At 43.2% G+C, this 22,855-nt stretch overlaps 1 protein-coding gene across 1 annotated transcript in view; it reads left to right on the top strand.

The window, feature by feature from the left end:
• Dnah11 (dynein axonemal heavy chain 11) overlaps window positions 1-22,855 on the top strand; it is a 298,245-nt gene that overhangs the window by 147,987 nt on the left and 127,403 nt on the right. Inside the window, exons 43-49 of the mRNA XM_027416426.2 lie at window positions 5,313-5,463; window positions 8,328-8,459; window positions 11,452-11,625; window positions 13,624-13,828; window positions 17,196-17,361; window positions 18,323-18,425; window positions 21,193-21,432. Of these exons, the coding sequence (XP_027272227.1) occupies window positions 5,313-5,463; window positions 8,328-8,459; window positions 11,452-11,625; window positions 13,624-13,828; window positions 17,196-17,361; window positions 18,323-18,425; window positions 21,193-21,432 (1,171 nt within the window). The remainder of the gene's footprint in view (window positions 1-5,312; window positions 5,464-8,327; window positions 8,460-11,451; window positions 11,626-13,623; window positions 13,829-17,195; window positions 17,362-18,322; window positions 18,426-21,192; window positions 21,433-22,855) is intronic.

Here is a 22,855-nt window from a genome sequence, read left to right as displayed (position 1 = left end):
TCTTACTGGTAGCTCTGTCTTAATTATTAACCCATAACTACTAATCTGTGTATTTCCACATGGCCTTATCTTACCAGAGAATGCCTGGCATATCCTGTCTTCCTGGTCTCTACATAGTGTCTCTTGCAGCGCCTCTCTGCCTCTCTTCCCAGCATTCTCCTCATCTCCTAATTCCGCCTATCTTCCTGCCTTTATTGGCCAAGTGGTGTTTTATTCATCAACCAATAAGAGAAACATTAAGAAGAACATTCCCCATCACCTCACTGTAGCAAATCCTAAGAATCTGAGTTTATAAAGAGAGAAAGCTGACTTGGTCTCCAGCAGCAGAGACTCGGTCTCTCAATTTCTGGGCCCTTCGTTTAGGGGGCTGTGATGAAGTAGTGCATTGTGGTAGAACAGAGCTGTTCCCCTTGTGACCAAGATATCAGAGAGAGGAAGGAAGAGACCTGGGCCTCCACAGTCCTTTTTAAAGACACAGGCACATCTGTATCTGCCACACACTGTATCGTGCGGGTGCTGCCGGCAAGGCATTGGCATAGCACCATGTGTTAAGGATCAAGCCCTTAGCCTAGAGGGGTTTTGAGGTTCCCTCCAAACCCAAACCTTGTAGCTCTTTGGTTTCTCTACACCCTGCTGTCACTTTATAGCTTTCAGTCATCTTGTCTGTACTTTGAGAATGACCCCTGCTCCCTGCCGGATGCTGCCTGTCACTCTCCTTGTGTTTTGATGGTGACAGAGAGGAGACCATAGCCAGGTCTTTGTGTTTTAGTAAAACCTGCATTTGTCTGAGGGCAAGGGTTTTCAGCCTCTGCAATGCAAAGTTGCTCTTGGACTAGCATCTTCCTCTAGGTAGAATTCTGTCCCTGGGGCGTATCTGTTGGTTAGGACTGGCTTCAGGAATTTTTTTTTTAATTTTTTAATTTTTTTTATTAGTTCAAGTTAGGGAACAAGCTTGTTTCACATGTAAGTCCCTTCTCCCTCTCCCTCCCCTCACCCCCATCCCTCCTCCCCCACCCCCAACCTACCCCCACCCCATCCACCCACCACTCCCCAGACAGGGTAGGGCCCTCAACAGGGACTCTGCAGTGTCCACCAAATCTTCCTGTGCTGGTCCTGGGCCCTTCCCCATGTGTCCAGGGCCAGAGTGTATCCCTTCACGTGGGATGGGCTCTCAAAGTCCCTTCTTGCACCAGGGAAAAATACTAATCCACCACCAGAGGCTCCCTGGAGTGCAGAGGCCTCCTCATTGACATCCATGTTCAGGGGGCTGGATCAGTCCTGTGCTGGCCTCCCCGACAGCATCTGGGGTCGATGTGCTCTCCCTTGTTCGTGATGGCTTCGGGAATCTTATAACTGCCCTTCAACGCCCCCACGCCCCGAGCAGGGTCTTCCCTGTGAGGCAGGCCACATCCACTTCCTTCAGACATCTCTCATCCGTTCCGCTGTGTTCTGACGGCTCCCAAGTCCCTTTGTCCTTCAGTCTCCGTCATATCATAAGGCAGTTTGTGCTGACAATAGCTCAGAATGACTGTCTACCTAAAGAGGGACATTTACTCAAAAACCCAGGTAGCTTCGGGAGCCATCCAGTTTGTACTAAGAGCTAGAAGACTACTCTCGCTGTTTTGTCTCTGTGTATGAAGGCTTTCATTGTATCAGACATGAAATGTGTTGGTTTTAATTTTCATGTGAGTGACCAAAGGTCCAGCCAAGACATTTCCAGAATAAAGGAAATCTTATCTGAGGGTATTTTATTTTTCACTTGCTGTTGCCAGAGAGTTCCAGCAGTCTCGGGGTCTCAGGTACTTCCTTTCACTCTGCAATTATTAGATCATTTACTGCCTTACTTTAATGCCATAAGGTGATGGCTTTCTATGTCTTGTTTATTCAATATTCATTTACATTCAGAAATCAATATATTAACCTCATTTTCTGAAGCAGTATGTTTTAAAAAGTGTCAGCTTTCTAAAGCTGTTGGCTTCCAGAACTATGGGGAAATTGGGAGCATAGTACAGATCACAATCACAAAACCTTGTTCCTAACACATCCCCCTGCCATGTTTCCACCTTGGCTTTGTCTCTGGCTGACATACCTATACATGCAGGTGTATGTAGAAGGCTGTTTCCTTCTGTGACTTTTTGCAGAAATCCTTGAATGGTAGTGGAGACAATAAGATATTTTTTTCTGTAGGTACTTAAGCATTTCTTTGCTGAGAGCTAGAGTACTCTTTTCATAACTCATTGTAATTCATACACCTAAGACATCTGTCTTAAATAGGCAAGCATTTTTTTAATCTTGTGAGTTACACACATAATTTCATTTTTGCCTTTAAAAAGAACCCACCATCAGAACAAAGATTGTATTTATTTGGCTCTGTTGTCTCCATTTGCCTAGAACATTCCACCAACTTTCTCTTTCATAACATGCATAATTTTGGAGAGAAAAACTCAGGTCCCTCAGAGGGATGTCCCGTTGGTGGCTTGGAAATGGCGATTTTCTCATCCAGTCATTCTTTCTGCATGTTTTTCTGTCAAGAACCTTTTTCTCACATCTATTTCCCTCCATACTTGCACTCCTCCTATTCAACTCTATGTTCCTTGTCATATTCTGTTCTTTATTCATGGTTTCTTGCAGTTCAGTGGAATATATATATATATATATATATATATATATATATATCCACTTAATCAAGATTTCTTGTTTTTTTCCTTTTTGGTTCTCAGATTGTCACAGATGTTGCTAGGAAGAGCCCCTCCCTTCAAGCTCATGTCTTCTGTATTCTTTAGTTATCTTTCCGAGTCTTTGTTGGGCACTTAGATGTTTAGTTTCAGAGTCTCCTTACTTGAAACCTAAATCAGCCATTTCTCTAAGCAACTGGAAGGGGTGCTTCTAGTATAAGCGGTTCTGTTTAGAATCCAGGCTGGATTCCCTGTACTCACTGCTTTTCAGAGCCCTTCGTTTGTATTATATGTCCTGCAGCAGTAGTCCATTCCAAAATGCCCATCCCAAAACCTTCAGTTCTTTGCGAGATGGGAACAAATGCAGACAGATGCACATCTAGGTCTTAGGTTTTGCCATAGCCACATACAATGGTCCAGACCTCTAAATTTTCTGTCTTAATGTCAGTTGTTATTCCAAACTATAACAATTTAGCAATATTCTCTACATGAAAATTTCAACTGTCTGTATTTGTTGATAGAAACCTTTTTACCCCTTTTTGCTGTGTGATGACATTGAACTTAATGTTCAGTAGAGGTCATTATTGGCCATCGTTCTGGCAGACTCCTTTCTGACTCCATGGCCTGTTTTGGTCAAGCTTGCTTCTCTCTAGAGCATCTGCTATTCACAGAGACAATAGGGCCACAGCAGTCATGGCATCATTTGCCAGTGGGTCTTTCTTGTATGCTTCACAAAGGAGGTTCTGGCTGCAACCAATGCAGCTCAGCAAACAGCTCATAGACACAAAGCTGCCCCCTAGACACAAAGCTCACTCTGGGGATCTTTTGGTGCCTGCTGCTCCTAGTGAGCCCTGCAGTGGCCTTCTGTCTCCCAAGTCAGGCAGAAGACATTGTGTAGGAAGGTAAAGTGTGAGATGTTTATGCTCAGTAGAGCCCTATCTGACAATTCTTGTACTCAACTGAACAAATTGGGGAGGTGCGCAGAGAGACAGAGGCAGGATCTGAACCCAGGCTTCTAATGCCGCCAACTCATGACCGGTAGTAACTTGTTAAAATGCTGATCAGAGTTCTTCATGCTGTTACCATGGGAACTCCATAGCATCGTCATCATACTGCTCAGGATCTTAGCCAAAATCCAGGAAGCAATCATCTCCATTCATAGCTGGAAAATCAAGGCAGAGGGGTCACCTTCCCCAGGTGACCTGGTTAAAAATAAGGGAACTGGATGCAGGTTCAGGGCAATTCTGGTTAAGAGTGTTGTCTCCCTGAGCAGTACTCTTCCAACTCCTTCTACCCTAAGTTCTGGATACAATTCCCTTCTGGGGCTGGCAAGATGGCTCCCAGGTAAAAAGGGGCTTGCTCCCAAGCCTGACAACTCGAATTTGATCCCCTGGTCCCACAGGGCAGTTGGAAGGAAAGAACCAACATGTACAAATTATCCTCCGACCTCCACATTTGAGCTGTAGCATATAGGCACCCCCTAGCCCTCCCTACATACTAAATACACAAATAAAATAACAGGAATTCCACTCTGGTTCTATTCCCTGATGAGCTGAGAGTTAGTCGATGAGGTTAAATGTGGTCTTAATGCCTTTGTTCTCAGTTGCTGCTGCTGTCACCACCTCAGGGGTACTCTGCCACACTGCTCTCATGTGAGTGGGCTCCTACTGAAGATTTGATAGCTGTCGTTCTGTAAGCCAAAGCACAGTATAACAATGGTGAATATTTTATATGACCCTTCATAGAAGTCTGTGGAAAGCGCGGAATGCTTTGATGACACACACACCTTAATCTTCATTTATACCATATTCAAGATGCTGACTCTGGTTTGCCTTTACCACAAGGCCTGGCTGTAATCGGTCTGTGGCAGCCCTGTTCATGCACAGGCTGCTAAATGTATTTATTGCCACCGCTTCCTACTTAAGTACAACTTTCTGAGTGATTCTTTTTCATTTAGCATGTCTTAGTTGTACCCCAGAGGCCACTAAGGATGCCATCATGGCATTGGTAAGCAGTTTACTAATACGATGGCGATGTTTAATGTATCAAAATAAACATTTTACAAGCATGAGGCAGCTATATCTATGCATCATATAAATATCAATATCTTAAGGCATGGCATACCATTTCTGAGTCCCTGGCTGTGAACACATTATCCCTTTCAGGTTAGTGTTACAGAGTCCGGTAGAAAAGCAGGTCGAAGTAGCCCCTCCGGACTGTTTGCCTCTTTATTTATAACCTATTTCTCATTACTAAATAATTGATGCCAAGATTAATCAAGAAAAGCACCAAGCTGTTTTCATAAATAAAGCCTCCATTGTGAGCAGTCTGTTCATTTGGGAAATGACAGTGCACTTTCCTGCGAAGTAATGGCCTACTTAGGCGCGATTATGTTTGCCTTCTAAGAGCTATTAGGAGTTTCTTTTACATTCTTTTCATTAAAGTAAAAATGGCCATTAAAACCAAGTCTTTAAAAGGGCCATTTAAAAATATTTTCCATTTGAGAAATAGAGCGAACCACTCAACGTGTCCGTGAAGTGTTGCGCCAAGCTGTGTGGAAAGGGGGTAGCTTCGAACTCGGTGGCATCCCGCTTTTCAAAGCCCTCGTTCGGTAAAAGCTTTTCCGTTCTTTTTCAGGTATGTGGCCAGTTGGATAGACAGAAGACGGCATCAATCAGAAAAGGCCAATTTAACTATTCTTTTTGATAAATACATTCCCGTGTGCTTGGAGAAGCTAAGAACCAGCTTTAAATCCATCACTTCTGTTCCAGAGAGCAGCCTGGTGCAGGTTTGTGCCAGCCTCAGCAGCCAATTTCCTATGCCTGCACAAGTCAGGAGCAGCACTCATGTTGCTTGCTTAAGAAGATGGAGAAGATGCTGGTAGGACTGCCCAGGGCTAGAGGCTCCTGGTGTAAAGCCTAATGATTCAGGTTCCAACCTGGGCCCCACATGGTGGAAAGAGAGAATCAGCCTCTACAAACTATCCTCTGACCTCCATTGGGTGCCGAGGCAGCCTGCACCTGTACACATGCACATGCCTGCTCCCATAAGTACAGATAAATAAGTTTTTAAAGATATTTTTCAGAATTGTTAGGCTTCTTCCAGCCTCCTGCCATAGCCCCTTCGGTCCCTGGAAGTTTGTGAGGACCCCAGGAAGTGAACTCTATGAGCACTTTCCTTCCCCCAAGCCCCCCTCCAGAGATTTACACAGTTGTAGCACTCAGTAAACACCACATATGAATGCTCTCATGGGATCATCATGTCATTCCAAGCAGGCTGGGACAGAGCTAGAACAAAGTTGCTACAGCATCATTTATTTATTTATTTTTCTAGTTGTCACTGTGAACACAATGCCTGGCAGAAACAAGAGAGGAAAGCCTTATTTTGGCTCACAGTTACCAAAGGGTTTCAGCCTTTCCTGGTGCAAAAGGCAAGACTGTGGGAACATTGTGTTCCCACTGTGTTCATAGTTCGGTAAGCCAGGAAGCAGAGAGCACAGGATCCAGAACTGGGTCCCAACCTTCAACAGCCTGCCCCTAGTGATCTATACACAGCAGCTGGCTGCCCCCTCAAGGTTACATGGGTGTGTGGCGTGCCCATGCATACACACACACACACACACACACACACACACACACACACACTCACATACTCAAAGCATTTCAGATCCAAACCATAATGTTGCACAGAGAAATGTTCCACGTGTTTTTGAATCAGATAACCCGGCAATGCACAAATGATGGTCAGTAAAAAGAAAAGACGGTGCCTGATTTTTCCACACAGGCTCCTGAAGGCATGTCAGGGTGTGTGTGAAGAATCTGGGAGGACCCAGGGATCTTTTTTTTTTTTTTCTGATCCTTGTGGGCAGACAACTAGTGCCAGTAAAAGACATGGATTTTTTTACAGCAGCAAATGGGAGCTATTCACAACAGAGAAGAGCAAAGGTCATGGTAGTAATGTTGCAAGAAGTGTCAAACTTCACTAAAGGTTTACAATAGAAATGGATTCCCCCTCCAGGAAAAAAATGAGCTCCTCAGAACTTTGTTCCCATCAAGTTACTATGTTACCAAATTTGTTTGAAGCTGAATTAGAATAATAAGAAGGGAAAGTTCAGGTTTTTTGGATAATTCACAGACCAATTAAGTAAACGATAGTATTCAACAGTAATTATCCGAGGTATAATTTATTTCTGAAAGCAGGTCTGAATTTATTCATAATGAATTAATTATGTGGTTAGCCTAATTAGACTTCCTCGGGTGTAACGCTTGTAAAAAGCGGGATTGCATTCTTTCTCAAGTTGACTTGTATATTTGTGTGATTCTCTGTGGTGTGAACTCTGCCATTCAGGAGTAGTGTGAAAATAGGTCTGTGGGAATTAGCATGATTTCTGCTCTCCACTCTTCACTTTGTAGTATTCAGAAATGGCATTTAATTCTTAGCTATTTTAAAGCTGTTATTTTTGACCACTATTTCCTACAGTTTCTTAGAAGTACAGGAATTTAAGTAAAATGAGTAGACAAGAGAACAGCTTAAGACGACGTTCATACAAAATCAATGCTCAGTGTTTCTCAGCATGTGGAACTTCCTTAAGTTGGATGGAGTGTGTTAACTCTTGAAGCTAAAGTGTAATTTTATTAGTTGCTTACATAGCACTCAGAAATGTTTTCAAGTACTTTCTGGGAGAATGGAGCCCAACCCTAAGACTTACTAGTATATCTACTAACAGCAGCCTACTGTGGCCCATTAGTCCTCTTTGCCTTGATTTTAGCCATTCCTTTAGAAACCATGGTTTCTCCTCACATGTAACAAAGTTACAGAGATTCATGCTCATTTTCTTCCTAAGAAATTGATCGGTTTTATTAGCAAACCATCTCAAATTGGCAGATGATGTAAAATGACAGCAATAGGGAGATTTTAAAATACAACAGGTGCTTTTCCTATTTCAATAAAAATCCCTTCCCCCTCTTTCCTGGTTGGGAGAGAAAGGTGCTCACAGATACTAGGCCTGAGTCATGGGCCTATGCAGGCCTGGGGTAAGAGCTTCTTAGTGTTAGAGCCTATGATTTCAGTTATGACAGATATTTTGTTCTCTGGGGAACTAGTCCACAAGTGGAATTGTTACTCATGTATGTGAGTATGTATGTGGGTGATTGTGTGAATATGTAAGTGTGTGAGTATGTGTGTGAGTGTATGAGTGTGTTTGAGTGTGAGGGTATGAATGTGTGAGTATGAGTGTAAATGTGTGTGAGTGTATGAGTATGCTGAGTGTGTGTGTAAATGTGTGAGTATGTAAGTGTGTGTGTGTGTGTGTGTGTGTGAAAGAGAGTATATGTATATGTGAGTGGGGGGCACTGGTTTGCCTAGTTTATCTATTGATTGTTATTTGAGTCATTTAAAATGCTTTTTTTTCTCCAAATCTTTTATTATTCCAAAGGTTGATTAAAGTGGCAATTTTTTTGAACCACTGAATTAGACATCCAAGTCACAGTCATTTTTTTTGTGTGTGTCTCTAACCTTAGCATATCACCGAGTTTTCAAAAATTGCATAATTTCTTAAGAATGAGGTAGAATTAGTAAGTAAATATTTGACCCTTCTCCAGCATTGAAAAAAAAATGGTTGCCCTAAATTAATGGTGTTTTCTTTTTCTTCAGACTATTTGTACTCTTTTGGAATGTTTGCTGACTCCCGAGAATGTACCTTCTGACAGCCCCAAAGAAGCCTACGAACTCTATTTTGTCTTTGCTTGTGTCTGGGCATTTGGAGGCACTCTGCTCCGAGATCAAGTATGCTGAAAGGGTTTCCAGAGACGGAAATGTGTAGGGAAGTTGGGTTAAAAAATGTGACTTGCATCTTTTAGTTACGTCATCACCTGTCTCTGGACCTGCCCTCTTCTGAGCTATGGACACTGTCCCTCTGGGGCATCCCCACAGCCTTAGCTCAGGGATGGATCATTTCAGACTACCCTGAGGTAGCCGAAAGTACTGCAATACATGTCTCACAGTACTGGAAGTGGCATCTCAGCATGACAGTGTGGCTGGGTTCTCATGAAACTTCTTCCCATCTTACACATGATGCATCCCATAACCTTATACAAACAATAGAAGGGAAAGGTCACTGGTTCTCTTCCCATGAGGGCACTCATCTCTTCCTGAGGGCCCTGCCATGACATCAATTAAACCTAAGCATCCCTTAAGGATGCTATTTCCAAATGCTATTGCCTTAGCTGTTAGGAATCCCACAAGTGAATTGGTGGAATGGGGAGAGGATGGTGGTGGAACAAGTTGGTGATAGCATCTAGTATCCTTCAAATAGCTCTGCTTCCAGTCAATCCCAACTCTAATCAGTCTGCAACTGTGTCCTCAGGATTGTCTTCTGTGAGACATAGTCAGTGCCAGTGCCATTGTTTTCCATGATCGTGTTTGCTTCAGCATGTACAGAGTTCTGGCATAGCTTTAAGGGCTTCTGGTGTCTTACAGGAAACACTTTAGACACATCTGTGCAAATACACACCTCGTCCCACTCCGTCCCAATACACAGGCCACTTAGACTTACCAAGTGCCAGAAACATGTGGGTCTCACCTCCACCATCTGCTTCCAAGTGCAGATTTTTCCTGTGTCATCTCTGTCCAGTTGCATTAAGATAGCCTCAGTGTGCAGAGAAAGCCAAACTTTGTCCCTCATAGAGACAAAGATCTTGTCCCAAGACCTCCTGGTGGCTGCAGCAGGGTTCTTACTCAAGCTTGCCAATCTTCAAAGACTACACCTCCCCTGGTGCTTCAGCACATCTCAGGCCATGGTACTTCAGTACCATGACTCTTTTGGTTAAAATGGTGTGCCGTTGGCTAGCCAATTTGCTGTCTCAGATCTCCCCAGGCTTAAGTAGGGAATTCCCCTCAGAAGGCATTGAATCTAAAAGTGACCCAGTTCCGCCAATTCCTCACTACTGATGGAAACTCTGGGCTGGCTCTCTTTCTTGTTGCTGAGTTAGCAGAACACACATCTATAAATAAGCATGAGCCTCACAAATCATTGTCCACCCCTGTCACCTGCCAGATGTCCTTCTGTGATCTCCAAGTGCCTCCCAGGGAACAGCAGCCAGTACTGCTTTCAGTGAGAGTCGAGGGCTAAGTCTGCTTCTACTTCCTCTCTGGGTTCCCCTTTCTCTGGCAGAGGGTGGATGTCACATTTGCTTCTGTCCATGCTCCAGACTGATCACCTTACTTTAACAAATCTAACAGCCAAGGAGGTACCACAAAGTTATTTCCATGATGGAATTTTTAGGCAAAGCAAAATTTGAAGTGATGTAGAAGTCACGTTTTGCATTTTGTGCAAGAGAATGGAACCAGTGTGAGTAATCGTCCTTGGATTATTTAAAACCACATTGGCTTAGCTTCAGGCTGAAGTTTATAGGAAGATAAAATATCCCATGCCTCTGCTATGAAAATAATTTCAATGAGGGTAAATGCCTTAGCACGTGGATGCTGGCAACAAGAGCACAAGCTCCGCTGGTTTGGAGGTGGAGAAGGGAAGGATTCTCATTCAGAGTGCTCACCCCACCCAGTGTTAGCCACAGTCTCCACATGCCTGACTGCTCATAAATATGAGCAGCCTGGTACTAAAAAGGACCACCATGGCCCAAGGACACAGGAACATCAGATGAAGAGCTGGGAAAAGTAGGATCTGAGATCCTAGATGAGAACAAGATTGCCAAAGAACCCACAGTGTTTTCAGATTTTACTGAAATTCACCAGGTCAGATCAATCCCAAAGTTATAGGAGTCCCTGCTCTAGACCTCTGAGAATGTATGAGCTACTGGCCCAGCTTTCCAAGGATACAAGAGTTGATTGACCAGCCGTCTGAGGATATATAGCTCATTTTATCAGACTATTGAGTCCCTGAGCCAGACCACTGAGGATGTAGGGGGCACTGCCCACTTTCCTTGTATCCTACTCCCTAATAATCAAGCAGTGAGAGCTTGTATGTATTACTTGCTCAGACAGCACACCCATTATAGAGATGGGGCACTGCCCCATAACTTTCCGGTAGGACAGGAACTCATCTTTATGGGGTTTTCAACCAGACTCTCAGTTCTGTCCTGCTGGAAACCAAGGCTAGACTGTCCTCCACCCCTTCTTCCCTGTGCATTTCCAGGTCTAGAAGTGGTGGGTCAAGGGTTAAGAATGGTTTTTGTTACTGTAGTGTTGCCAATATGTTACTTTTTAAAACGAAGACTTTTTTAAGTACTGTTTTCATTATCATCATTTTGTAAAAGAAATGATTATCAAACAACAAAAGGGCCTGGAGGCTGGGAACTAAAAAAAAAAAAAAAAAAAAAAAAGGCAAATCTCTGTCCATATAATTTACTACTTTAAAAAACCCTCATCCCTTGTTTTCTCCTGTTCCCATTAGTTGGTGCTAACAGGGTGGAAATCAACCACAGTGCTGATCTCCATTGTCAAGTAATATCTGGCATGGTGATTTGCACAGTGATTCATTGCTAGATTGAATAATAGGAGTGACTCGTAAGGCTTTCCCAATATCACCTTGCTTCCTAAGCCTGCTTTGTACAACTCATAACCACCTGTCACTCACTACTTTCTATCTACATATCAGCATTACTGATTACAACTCAGATCTAATGTTTAATATAATGAGGCGAATTCCCTTCTAGGAATTTGGTTTGTGATTATGGCGCAGTACCTGCAAGCAGCAGAATTTGTAGGGGTTGTATATGCTTTCTGGGTCTATGCTAAGGAGTTCTCCTATCCTCCCTAGCTTTCTGATTATCAAGCCGACTTCAGTCGGTGGTGGCATAAAGAAATGAAATCGGTGAAGTTTCCATCCCAGGGAACCATCTTTGATTATTACCTGGACCACAAAACTAAGAAATTCTTGCCTTGGACTGACAAGGTGCCTCCACTCACCATGGATGTCGACCTGCCCCTGAAGGTAGGTGTGTGGAGTATCAAGAGCCCAGCTCTAGGGTGTGTTTGAGCCATTTGATGATCTGAACCTCTGGTCCCCCCCCCAGGGGTAGCAACATTGAACCCTTAGCCTGAACTGACAGCCCCACCTCTATATCCTCAGACAGCAGTCCTGTCCCTGAGATCTGGGTAGTAGCATAGTAGCCAACTGAAACTAGAGAAGGGCCCTACCCTCTGCAGCTGAGGTTAGAGCTCTTTGGGTCCATGGTGGCAGTGGTGGCAGCAACAGCAGTATAGGTCTATACATTGTATTTTAGAGTCCCAGAAGTCCCCAGAACTTTAGTCATAATCTCCTGCATCTATCCTGTTTAAGCTGAGAGACCAGAATGTTACAGTCCCCTTATAGAGCTTGTTGTTCATGGACTAATGGCCTCTACCAGACTCTGCCTCTCAAATGTTCTACCACCATTTTCCAACACTACCGCATGGGACTGAGACTTTAACCCAAGAACATTTGAGGCTCACACATTGCATTGACAGCAAACGGCAGTTTGAACACAGTGGAGGCCACCAGGAAAGGAAAGCAAAGAGGAACACCAGGCATTAGGAGGCTACTAGCCATGTTTGCTGCATATACTGTAGTCTGTCATTTTATCCAGCCTACCTCCGTCTTCACTGCCCAGCAGTATTTCTTAGCTGGTTGAAAACTGAAGACAAGAACTATATCAAAGCTTAATATATCTTATCACTCATATTCAGAAGAGAACAAAAAAGGGCATTTTAGTCAACAAATGTTATTGAACTCAAAAACCAATTTTCTTTCTGGGAAGTTTTACACTTTACATTTGATGGTACCAAATATGGTTGTTCTATTAGCAGCCTCTTTACACGATGGAGCAGGACCATGGGAAATTATAAATAATACCATATTTCCAGGCCCTTTCTAAATAATGTAGATCTGTGAACAAATTTATTCTTTTTGCATATATGTGTTCATGTGTGCATGCATATATGTGTGGGATGTGTGCCTGGGTGTCAAAAGTCAACCCTGTAAGAAAGGGGTTTTTTGGGTATGTTTGTTTGTATTGTTCATCCCTTTTAAGTTTGGCCACCAAGCAATGCAGCAAAACAGCAGCTAATTTTCTGTTGTGCAGAATTTTATCTGAGTATTTATTTTATTCTGTACTTCCTGAGTCTATTATTTATTATTACTATGTGTGTGTGCATACACTTGCACACAACACATGCACACATGCATGCATACACATGATGTCACCAGGAGAAAGGACACGTTATGGAGACTCAGTTCTCTCCTTCTGCCTTTGATGGCTTCCGAAGACTGAACACTGGCTGCTGAACACCCAAGACCGGTTGCTGGACTGGCACAGTAAGTGCCTCTCCTTGATGAGCCATTTGGCCTGCAACTCTGAACCTAATTTTCACTCATTTTGTTTTATTCTTGTAGGCCACTTCAAATTTCTGTGGAACATTATGGTAGCTAAATAAATAAATATTAATAAACTGCCAAATTTCAAAGTATAAGCATAAAGGCTTAATTTTTAACAGAAGTTTCATATATGCTTTGGATCTGGACACACTCCACCCATTCCCCTAAATGGTGTCTCCTTGCACTGAATACTTTTGCTTAGACTGTGCCATTTTTGCCAAGATACTGCTCCACCTTTGTGAGTAGCTTTACTTCCCACTGGTCTCATCAGCTTCTGAAAAGGGTAGATACTTCATACCATGTCTGCTTTATTCTCTCCCATAAATATCTAAGATATCTGGGGGAAGGAGGGCCTCTGTCTGGGAAAGGGAACTGGGGGTGAGTCCTTTCCTTGGAATGATGTTCCAGAAATTATTGGCATTGCCCAGCTGCCCTCCTGCAAGCGGTGGCATCTACACTACTGGTCATGAGCTTGTACAGAGTTCTTTGTGTCTTAAATAGAAATTGGGTGTTGTGTCAGTCTTGGAGCTCGGTAATGCCACTGTCTTTCTTTGACCTTGTGCTTTTCTTTCCCAGACACTTCTGGTACACACACCAGAGACAACTCGTCTTAGATATTTTACTGAGTTGCTGCTGGAGAAAGGCAAACCGCTAATGCTAGTTGGAAATGCAGGAGTGGGGAAAACAGTCTTTTTGAGCAACACCATGGCAAGTCTGTCTGAGGACTACATAGTGTCCCGTGTGCCTTTCAACTACTACACGACATCTGCAATGCTGCAGAGTAAGTGCTCCTCCTCTGGCTGTACAGAAAGGATACTTTGATGTGGCCCACACAGCTGGTAAACAGACTTTAACTGTTGCTATGAGTTAGTTTGAAACAAAGTATCACCATCTATCCCAGACTTTCCTGGGATTTGTGATGCTTCTGTCTCAGCTTCCTGTGTGCTGGGATGATAGACTTATGTGTCCCCCCGTGCATGGATAATTTTGACCTTTACTTTCCCTCCCAGCCTTTCTGGGGTTATTACTTTGTGAATTTACATTCACATTGTTAATTATGTTGCCTGTAAACCATTTAATTCCCTGTAATTAATTCATGGAACTGGGTAATACAAGGGTGTTAAAAAAAAAAAAAGGAGGGTCCCTCTGGCTACTCTTTCAAGTAAGGAATTGATTCCGGAGACACTGAAAGTATGTTGAATGGCATGCCCAACTTTGAATTATTTAATTTTTCCCATTAGAATTATTTAGCGTGGGAGGGTGGAACATATGTAGAAGACAGAGCAACTTACTGGAGTCTGCTCTCTCTTTCTACCTTGTGGGACCCAGCCATTACCTGCTGAGCCATCTCAGTGACCTTGTCAATTCAGTTGTGTGTGTGTGTGTGTGTGTGTGTGTGTGTGTGTGTGTGTGTGTGTGTGTGTGTGTGTGTGTTGAGCTATTGTGTAAATGTATTTAAGAAACAGAGGCTTTGCATTCTGAGAGTCACATGGACAGCTGATGCCAGTAATCCTGTTGCTACCAGCACAAGGAGAGGGACAGCAAGGCACTGAGGTCTCGATTGCTGATTGAAACTGTTGGGTTGCTCTAAATGTGGGTTCCTGGAATGTACACATTCATTCCTGTGTGATTTTCATGGCTGTGTTGTTGGAGACCAGTAGTAAACACCCTTTCCCTCCAACATTAGCGCAGTCAACAGTGGATATTCTATGAGCTCTTCCTTCAATCAGTTTGTTTTGTTTTTAATGAATGAAATTAATTAGAAGGCTGATTCTGCTTTGTTTCTTTACAAAGCATTATGATTTCTGTACTTGTTCCTAGGCATTGTATGAGGAATGGCTTCTGTTTAGAAGTGCAAAGGAAAGAACTCCTTATGAGTTAAGAATGGGAGATTAGGGTACAGCCCATCAGTTCAATAAATGATATAGTAAGATACACCTACTTCCCAAGAGGGACAGACAGAAAAAGGAGATGCTTAGCAGATTAGGACAGGGAGGAGCTACAATTGTCGATGAACTCCAAAACAGAGAGTTTGAAGCCTATGACATAGGTGTGTCCAGGCAGAGAAGACTCAGGATGGAAGGACCAGCTTCAGCAGAGAAAACTATAAGACAATGGGCTGAAAAGATAACTGGGACATGGTAGTTAAGGAGAAGAGAGAGAGGGAGGCTGGAGTCAGGGCTGTGCTTCAGACAGGGATATCAGCTGTCCAGCTCAGGGACAGTTCTGGATAATAGGCTAGCTGAGCACCGTAGTTGAGGAGACTGGGTTGTGTAAGCCGGGGAGATGGCATTTCACATAGTAGCATGGGCTGTGTGAGCTGAGGAGACCACATTTCACAGGGTAGCAATGGCAAACCACTGAGAGAGAGCAAGAAACCAACTAGATGCTAAAGCTACACCTGGAGAAGAATCTGATATTGGGAAGACCAGTTCCATTGAGCAACATACTAACTAATGTGGCCCTGGGCTGGAGGCCGAGTAAAAGGAGGTGGTGATAGGAATGTAAGGAAATGACATGAGATGCCATTTGTAGGTTGTAGTTGGGCAGATGGGACCAGAGAGAATTCTTGTGAGGCTTTCCTGGTTGACTTGAGACTTTTGACCCCATAGACAGGGGCATAGAAGCATAGGAAAAAGGAAAGCTCTCTCCCTTCCTCCTTCCCTCTTTCCTCCCTCTGTCTCTCTCTTCCTCCCTCCTTCTCTCCCTCCCACACCATATAGACCTGGCTGTCCTGGAACTCACTATGAAGCCCAGGCTGGTCTCAAACTCAGAGATCCCTCTGCCTCTTCCTCTCCAGTGCTGGGATTTAAAAGTTTGTGCCACTGCGCCTGGCTTTAGTATCTTCAAAGATACCATTTTAATAGATGTTAAGATGTTTAGAGTACCCAAATTTATAAAATAGTATGTTTCTATCAGGCCTTAATATAGAATCACAATATTTACCTTTGAATTGTCATGTGTACCTAGGCATGCCAAAAATAATTTCGGTACATAGCAAGAATGAATTAAAAAGGGAACTGAAGGAGCCACGGTTTCTTATTACAATCTTTTTTGACATAGACAATATAGGAAAACAAACCAAAACACGGGAAAACAATTGTCATAGACACATATGACACAATGTAATTGAGTGTGCCCATCTTAGAAAAACAGAGGTAGAACCTGAGATATGAGGAAAGCTGATCACAAAAGATGAAAAGGTGAAGGCTGTCTTATTGACTTAAGGTTCTCTCTCCCATCTGCCCTCCTCCCCTCTGTGTATGTCTGTCTGTGTGTCTGTTTATCTGTCTATACATTAGAGATGGTATAGAGATACATTTAGAAAGAGTCACAAGCACCTAAGTGGCAGTGGAACTAAGGTCCAACCAGCTTGTGGAAATGTTGAACAGTTCTTTGCCAGATGTGTTTATGCTTATCTGCTGCATACTTCTCTAGCAAATGATTAATGATAGATGAATAACAATAAATAATTGTCATCAGTCGGGACATAACCATCCGGCCCCCCCGCCAACACACACACATTCCTTGCCTCCCTCCTCCAATTGTTTGTAGTCTGAAGAGTCAACTTGTGATTAGATACTGTGTCAGAAAACAGTACTCAGATCTTTCCACCTGGCCTCACAGTCATCAGTAACGCAGTCATGCAGGCAAGGAAAACACTTGTACAGAGTTACACTTGTGTAGTATCTATGTGCTCTGTCTTCTTGGGCCCCGGTGGTCCAAGAAGGCAGGAATGGAAACCATCTGGGGAGACACAGGAGATTCCCCCAGTGTCTCCAGCAAGGAGAATGGGGATGGATTGAGAGGCCAGATTGTGGCAGAACCAGCCACTGGCCATGAGCTAAAGCAAGGAAGAAAAAGAACACATCAGCCACAAGGCTTTCTCCAATGTAAGTGTGTGAGTATGTGTGATGCCACACGCCTCAAAGTAGGTCTCCAGAGAAGGAGGGTTGAAGTGACCTCAGGTAACAGGAGGGAGATGGGCAGGGACTGGTTACAGACAGCAGCAGAAACATGTCCAGAAAACATGATGTAAACAAATCACTGTGAAAGAGGAAGAATTTGGGGAGAAATAAGTAAGGGCAGAAATGTTACAATCTACCAGCCATCTGTGACGAAATTATCCATGTGCATATTTTTTTTAGGAATTCTTGAAAAACCTCTAGAGAAAAAAGCTGGTCGTAACTATGGTCCAAGAGGAAATAAAAAACTGGTTTATTTCATTGATGATCTGAACATGCCTGAAGTGGACTGCTACGGCACTGTCCAGCCTCATGCATTGCTTCGACAGCATATTGACTATGGGCATTGGTAAGCAAACCCCTGTCTTCTACTGTCCACCAAAAACTCATTATTACAGCAGAGGGACCCGTGAAGACAGAATTTTCCCAGATTGCTTAATTTTCTGGGAGCATTTTCTTTATCTTCAACTTGTAATCTTGTTTTATGTGCATGTGTATGTGTGTGTGCATACATGTTTGCACATATGTGTGCACAGGAGGAGGCCAGAGACCAACACCAGAAACCAGGTCACTTTTATGTCTTATTTTTTGAGAAGAGGGTACTTCATTGAGCCTGGAGCTCCCTGATGCTAGACTGGCTGGGTGCAGGGATCCTCCTGTCTCAACTTCTGGGACTAGAGGTGCATGCTACCATGCTTGCCCTTACTTGGATGCTGGCGATCTGAACTTGGGTCTTGGTGCATGTGTGGCAAGCACCTTACTGACTGAGCCGTCCTCCTAGTTACCCCCTTTCTGTATCTTTCAATCATATTAAACAGAACAGTCTCCCTTCACATCTTTGCAAGATTGGATTGAAAAGTAGTCAGGCAACATAGCAACTGTGTGGAAATTGAGCCACACTAAGTTATTGAAGGAAAGCTTGGCTTTACCCTGTAAGGATGTGAACATTTGATCATATCTGGGCACTCTTGTTTGCCATCTGTGACAGGAAACACAGGGTGAGGGAGCCCCAGCCCTACTCACTAACCCTTGCTGTGAGGACAGCACAATGTCCACCCATGTTAAGAGCCATGTGAAAATCAATGAGCAGTAATAGTTTATATTGATTCTGCTTCTGATCTTGACTTTGGCATCCAACAATTCTGTCACCTTCCATTTTCTGGGCTAAGGTTTTGATGTCCCCCAGATATGACCGAGAAGGTCAGTCTTGCAGAATGATTGTAATGTGTCTGAGATGAAATCTTTCACACACTGGTAGCTCCCTGTTTTGTCTTGTTTCTAGATTTAAGGTTCTGTTTTCTGTCCCTTAGGTATGATCGACAGAAGGTGATGCTCAAGGAAATCCGAAGCTGCCAGTACGTGGCCTGCATGAATCCCATGGTGGGCAGCTTCAGCATCAACCCAAGGCTGCAGGTGGGTTTCACACCACTCTCCCCAGTGGCCCTCAGATGTCATATTCAAAATGTAAACCATGCTGGGTATGTTGGCACAATCTTAAAATGCCAGCTCCGGGGAAGCTGAGGCAGCTGTGCTATGAGTTCAAGGCTAACCTAAGCTACACAGTGAATTCCAAGGTAGGCTGAGCGCCTTAGTGAGACCCTCTCTCAACAAAATACACCATCTTGTTTCTTGGTGCTCATACAGCAAGACTCCCCACTGGACAGTTAATTAAGAAGTTTTTTCTTTCCCAATCAATACAATATTTTTTTAATTTTACATTTTACATTTATAACAAAATGAATTGAAAGTGTTTCTGTCTAGTCCCTCGTCCACCCACCACCTGCGTCATTTGAACTCTCTTTAACCTCGTGCATTACTTACATTTGATGAGGCGATGTTGACACATAATTATTAACTAATGCTCAGAGTTTCCACTGAGGTTCCTTCTTTGTCTTACATGTTCTGTGGAGTTGACAAATGTATAATGGCAGGTGTCCACCATCAAAATATCACACAGAATAGGGTCTCTGCCTGAAGACCCTTCTACTATGTAGCCTGCTTTCCCTTGCCTCTGTATATCTTGCAGACATTAATCTTTTGAAAATCAATTTCAGTTTTGTTATTATGGCAAAATACATGTTACATAAAATGTATCAGCTTAACCAAGCATTCAAAGTGTACAGCTGAGTGTGCTAAATGCTTTCTCCTGCCCATCACCGCCGTCTGTCTCTGTGAGACTCTCACATGAAACTGAAACTCTAGCCATTAAGCAATGACACCAGTTGCTCTCTCCTCTGACACCCCTTCCTCTCTCTTCTGGGCCCTGACAGTCACCATCAGACTTTCTGTCTCTCTGGCCCCACCTCCTGTAAGTACTTCATATAAGTGGAGACCTACACTGTTTGTCTAAGGACTGGTGTACTTCACTTAGCATGTCGCACTAAAGATCACACATGTGGCATGTTGCATGATTCCCTTCTGAAGCCTGGGGGATGGCACTGTTTTGTCTTACATGCTGCATTTTGCTTATCTGTTCACTCACCCATGAACACTGGGTCACTTTCATGTTTTTATTTTCTTTTCCAAGGGAGAATAAAGCCATTCTGAATGTAGGGACACAAATCTCTCGCAGGAATCTTGCTTTTAATTATTTTGACTGTCTACCCAGAAGTGGAATTACAGGATCAGACAGTAATTTGGTTATTTATAACTTTTTGAGGACCTGTCATTCTGTTTCTATGATGGCCATGTCACCTTTTACCCCCACCAACAGTGCACAAGAATTCTGGTTTTTCCAGATCTTTGTCAACTCAGGGTTCCTACTTTGTTTCTTCATAGCAGCCATGCTAATGGGAACAGGGAAGTATCCGTATAGACCTGTTTTGTATTTCTCTGGTGACTAGACATCAGAGCATCTTTTCATGTCTTTCTTATCCATTTGTATATCTTCTCTGGGTAAGTTATTAGAGTCTTTGTGGTCATTTTTGAATCAAATTTTTTAGGGTTTTTTTTTCTGTTAAATTTCATGCATTCTCTCCATGTTGTGGATATTTAATTCCTAAGTTCTGATCGCTTTATTGGTTCAATAATTTGGTCTTTTCCAGAATGCTTTGTAGTGAGAATCATTTAGTATGTAACCCTTTTAGATTGGCTTCTTTAAGCCATGCACTTAGGCCCCTCATCTCCTTTAATTGCTTAGTAGGCTATTTTGTTTTCTTTCTGAGTGGCCCCTTGGTTGTATGAATGGACATAATTTATTCATTCATCAGCTGAGGGACAGCTTGGTTGGTTTGCTTTCAGATTTTGGCAATGAGGCATAAATCTACTATAAATGTAAATAGGCAATGTTTTGTGGGTAGCATATAAGCATGCTAATAGTAACATCATCCACCACTAACACCCATGCAATAGACAACACAGAAGGCATCTTCTCACTTATCTGAGTCAACTGCAGGTAAGCTAGGTGTCTCTGCTGGTCCTGTCTAGGCTCACTTTGAATGCCTGCTGTCACTGTGGATGTATGGGGTATGGCTGTCAACTAATCTAGTGTAGCATGAGCTGGAGTGGTGGTGACAATATGCCTCTGCCTTCTGTATCTTTCATTCTTTCGAAGACTTTAAAAGCTCACAGAAAGTCAAAGGCTTGAGAGAACAAGTATGGACATCAAGCCCTTGACAGTAACTAGCATTCTGTCATCTCCAGTTCACTCTGAGGATTTAAGCAGGTCACATGGCCAACCAGAGCCTGAGAAAAGGTGGCAGTGGTCCTAAGTAAACAAGAGAGCCAAAAAAAAAAAAAAAATCAAGTGTTTGGATTGTTTTGTTTTGTGTTGCTGTAGTTTTTCTTGTCCTGCCAGGTCCTGCTTCTTTAGCCCCAAATGAACACACAGATGCTATTATTAGTTATAAAAACTGTTGGCTGATGACTAGGGCTTCTTATTGACTATCATTGTCTTGATTATTAACCCATTTCTATTGGCCTATGTATTGCCATGTGGCCTTATCTTACTGGAGAAGGGTCCACGCCTCTTACTCCTTTGTGGTCTACATAGCGACTCCTTTTGGCAGGTTCCCTCTGCCTACCTTTCCCAGAATTCTCCTTGTCTCCTAGCCCCGCCTATACTTCCTGCCTGGCCAATCAACTAGTAAGAGAAACATTATACAGAAGAACATCCTCCATCAGTTTCACTTGCATTTTCTGGTTCAGTTGTAATCTCTGTTATGTACTAATTGTTTTTCAGAGACATTTCACAGTGTTTGCATTCAACTTTCCATCACTAGAAGCACTGACAACCATCTATGGTCAGATCTTCAGCTTCCATCTCCAGCAGCAAGCATTCTGCCCATCAGTTCTCAGGACTGGCCCCTCTTTGATCCAGGCGACAATAGCATTCCATCGGATGATGGCAGAGAGCTTTGTACCCACGGCTATTAAATTCCACTACATTTTTAATCTGAGAGACCTATCAAACATCTTCCAGGTACCTCAACTGGCAAGTTAGCTTCTTGAATATCAGTGTAACTTTCGGCATTCATTTATAGAACTGTTTCAGTTTTAAAACTACACTTGGCTATGTTGTGTGTGTGTTTCTCTTCTTTTACCCATAAACCTCTCTGTGAAGTATCATGGCTGGCTTTATGACCTTCTGATCAATGATAGGGTGGTTCCCTTCAGGTTGTGCACTATCTGTGCTGATAATATAGCAAGGTACCTGAGACTTGGTAATTCATAAGCAATGAGACTTTCTTGCTCCTAGTCCAGTGGTGCTGAGAAGTCCACAGTCGAAGTACCAGCAAATTCAGTGTCTGGTGACAGCCTGGCCTGTGTTTTCAGGGCGGTGCTTTGAACATGGTGTCTACTCATGGCAGACAGGATTAAAAGAGCAAACACCTAGCACTGTTTATTTGAGGTCACCTCTCCTTATTAATAGCTACCAGAGGCCCCACCTCTTCATGCTATCACATTGGCAATTAAGTACTTTTTGATTTGTGTGTATATGTGTGTGTACACACACTCATGCATGGGCATGTGTGTATGTGTGAAGGGGTATGTTCTACCATGCTTGTTGAGGTCAGATGAGAACTTTATGGAGTTGGCTCCTCCTTCAACTTTTACATGAGTGCTTCTGGGGTTGAATCTAGGTCATTGGGCTCAACCACTGACCTGTCTCATTGGCCCTACAATTAAGTTTCAATACATAAATTTGAGGAGACATACAGACTGTGGCTGACAGTGAATTAGCAATAGCAGTAAAGGTAGGAATTTGAACTCTGTAAATTAAGAGCTTATTATTTTAAGGGCCAAGTAGGAGTAATTGCTCCTGTTTTTATGTAGTGTATCATTTCAAACACATATTAAAGTATGAAACTTTAAATTATAGATCGTTTGGTTTGGTACTGAAAATTATCTTGATTGCATAGTGTATTAGGGACAAACACAGAGACCAGGATTCCCTTTCAGAGGCAATGCCCCTAGTGATCTGAAGTGGGGTGAGGGGGCATTTGAGATTCAAACTATAGCGTGGTAAAAGGGGGCGGTGTTTACTATTGATTGTATAAAGGGGATCCTAAAGAAGGAGCTGAGGGTCTTGAATTGCTAAGTGGGATGTGGTGTGGTCTGCTATGTGCAGTGAAGAACCTGGGGAGTTGTCCAAGCCTCAGAGTTCCTTTGGGCAGAGGGCAAGTGAGAAAACTTCACAGGACCGCTGTACAGCTGCCTCGGAATCCTACTGCAGCACCAAACAATAGTGTGATGATAACTCGGGCCATTTGCTTTCACATTGTATTTCTAGCATCTGCCAGAAAGGCTCTGCTTTGCATAGCTGTGTTAAAAGCAAGTCTTCCTCTTAGCAGAAGAGGATAACAGGGATGTGGTCCTGCCTGCTTGGCCTCCAGGTCCAGGCT

Source organism: Cricetulus griseus, chromosome 5, assembly GCF_003668045.3.
Source record: "Cricetulus griseus strain 17A/GY chromosome 5, alternate assembly CriGri-PICRH-1.0, whole genome shotgun sequence".
Taxonomy (NCBI): domain Eukaryota; kingdom Metazoa; phylum Chordata; class Mammalia; order Rodentia; family Cricetidae; genus Cricetulus; species Cricetulus griseus.
The sequence above is the reverse complement of the archived record's forward strand: the minus strand, read 5'-3'. Positions and strand labels throughout refer to the sequence as shown.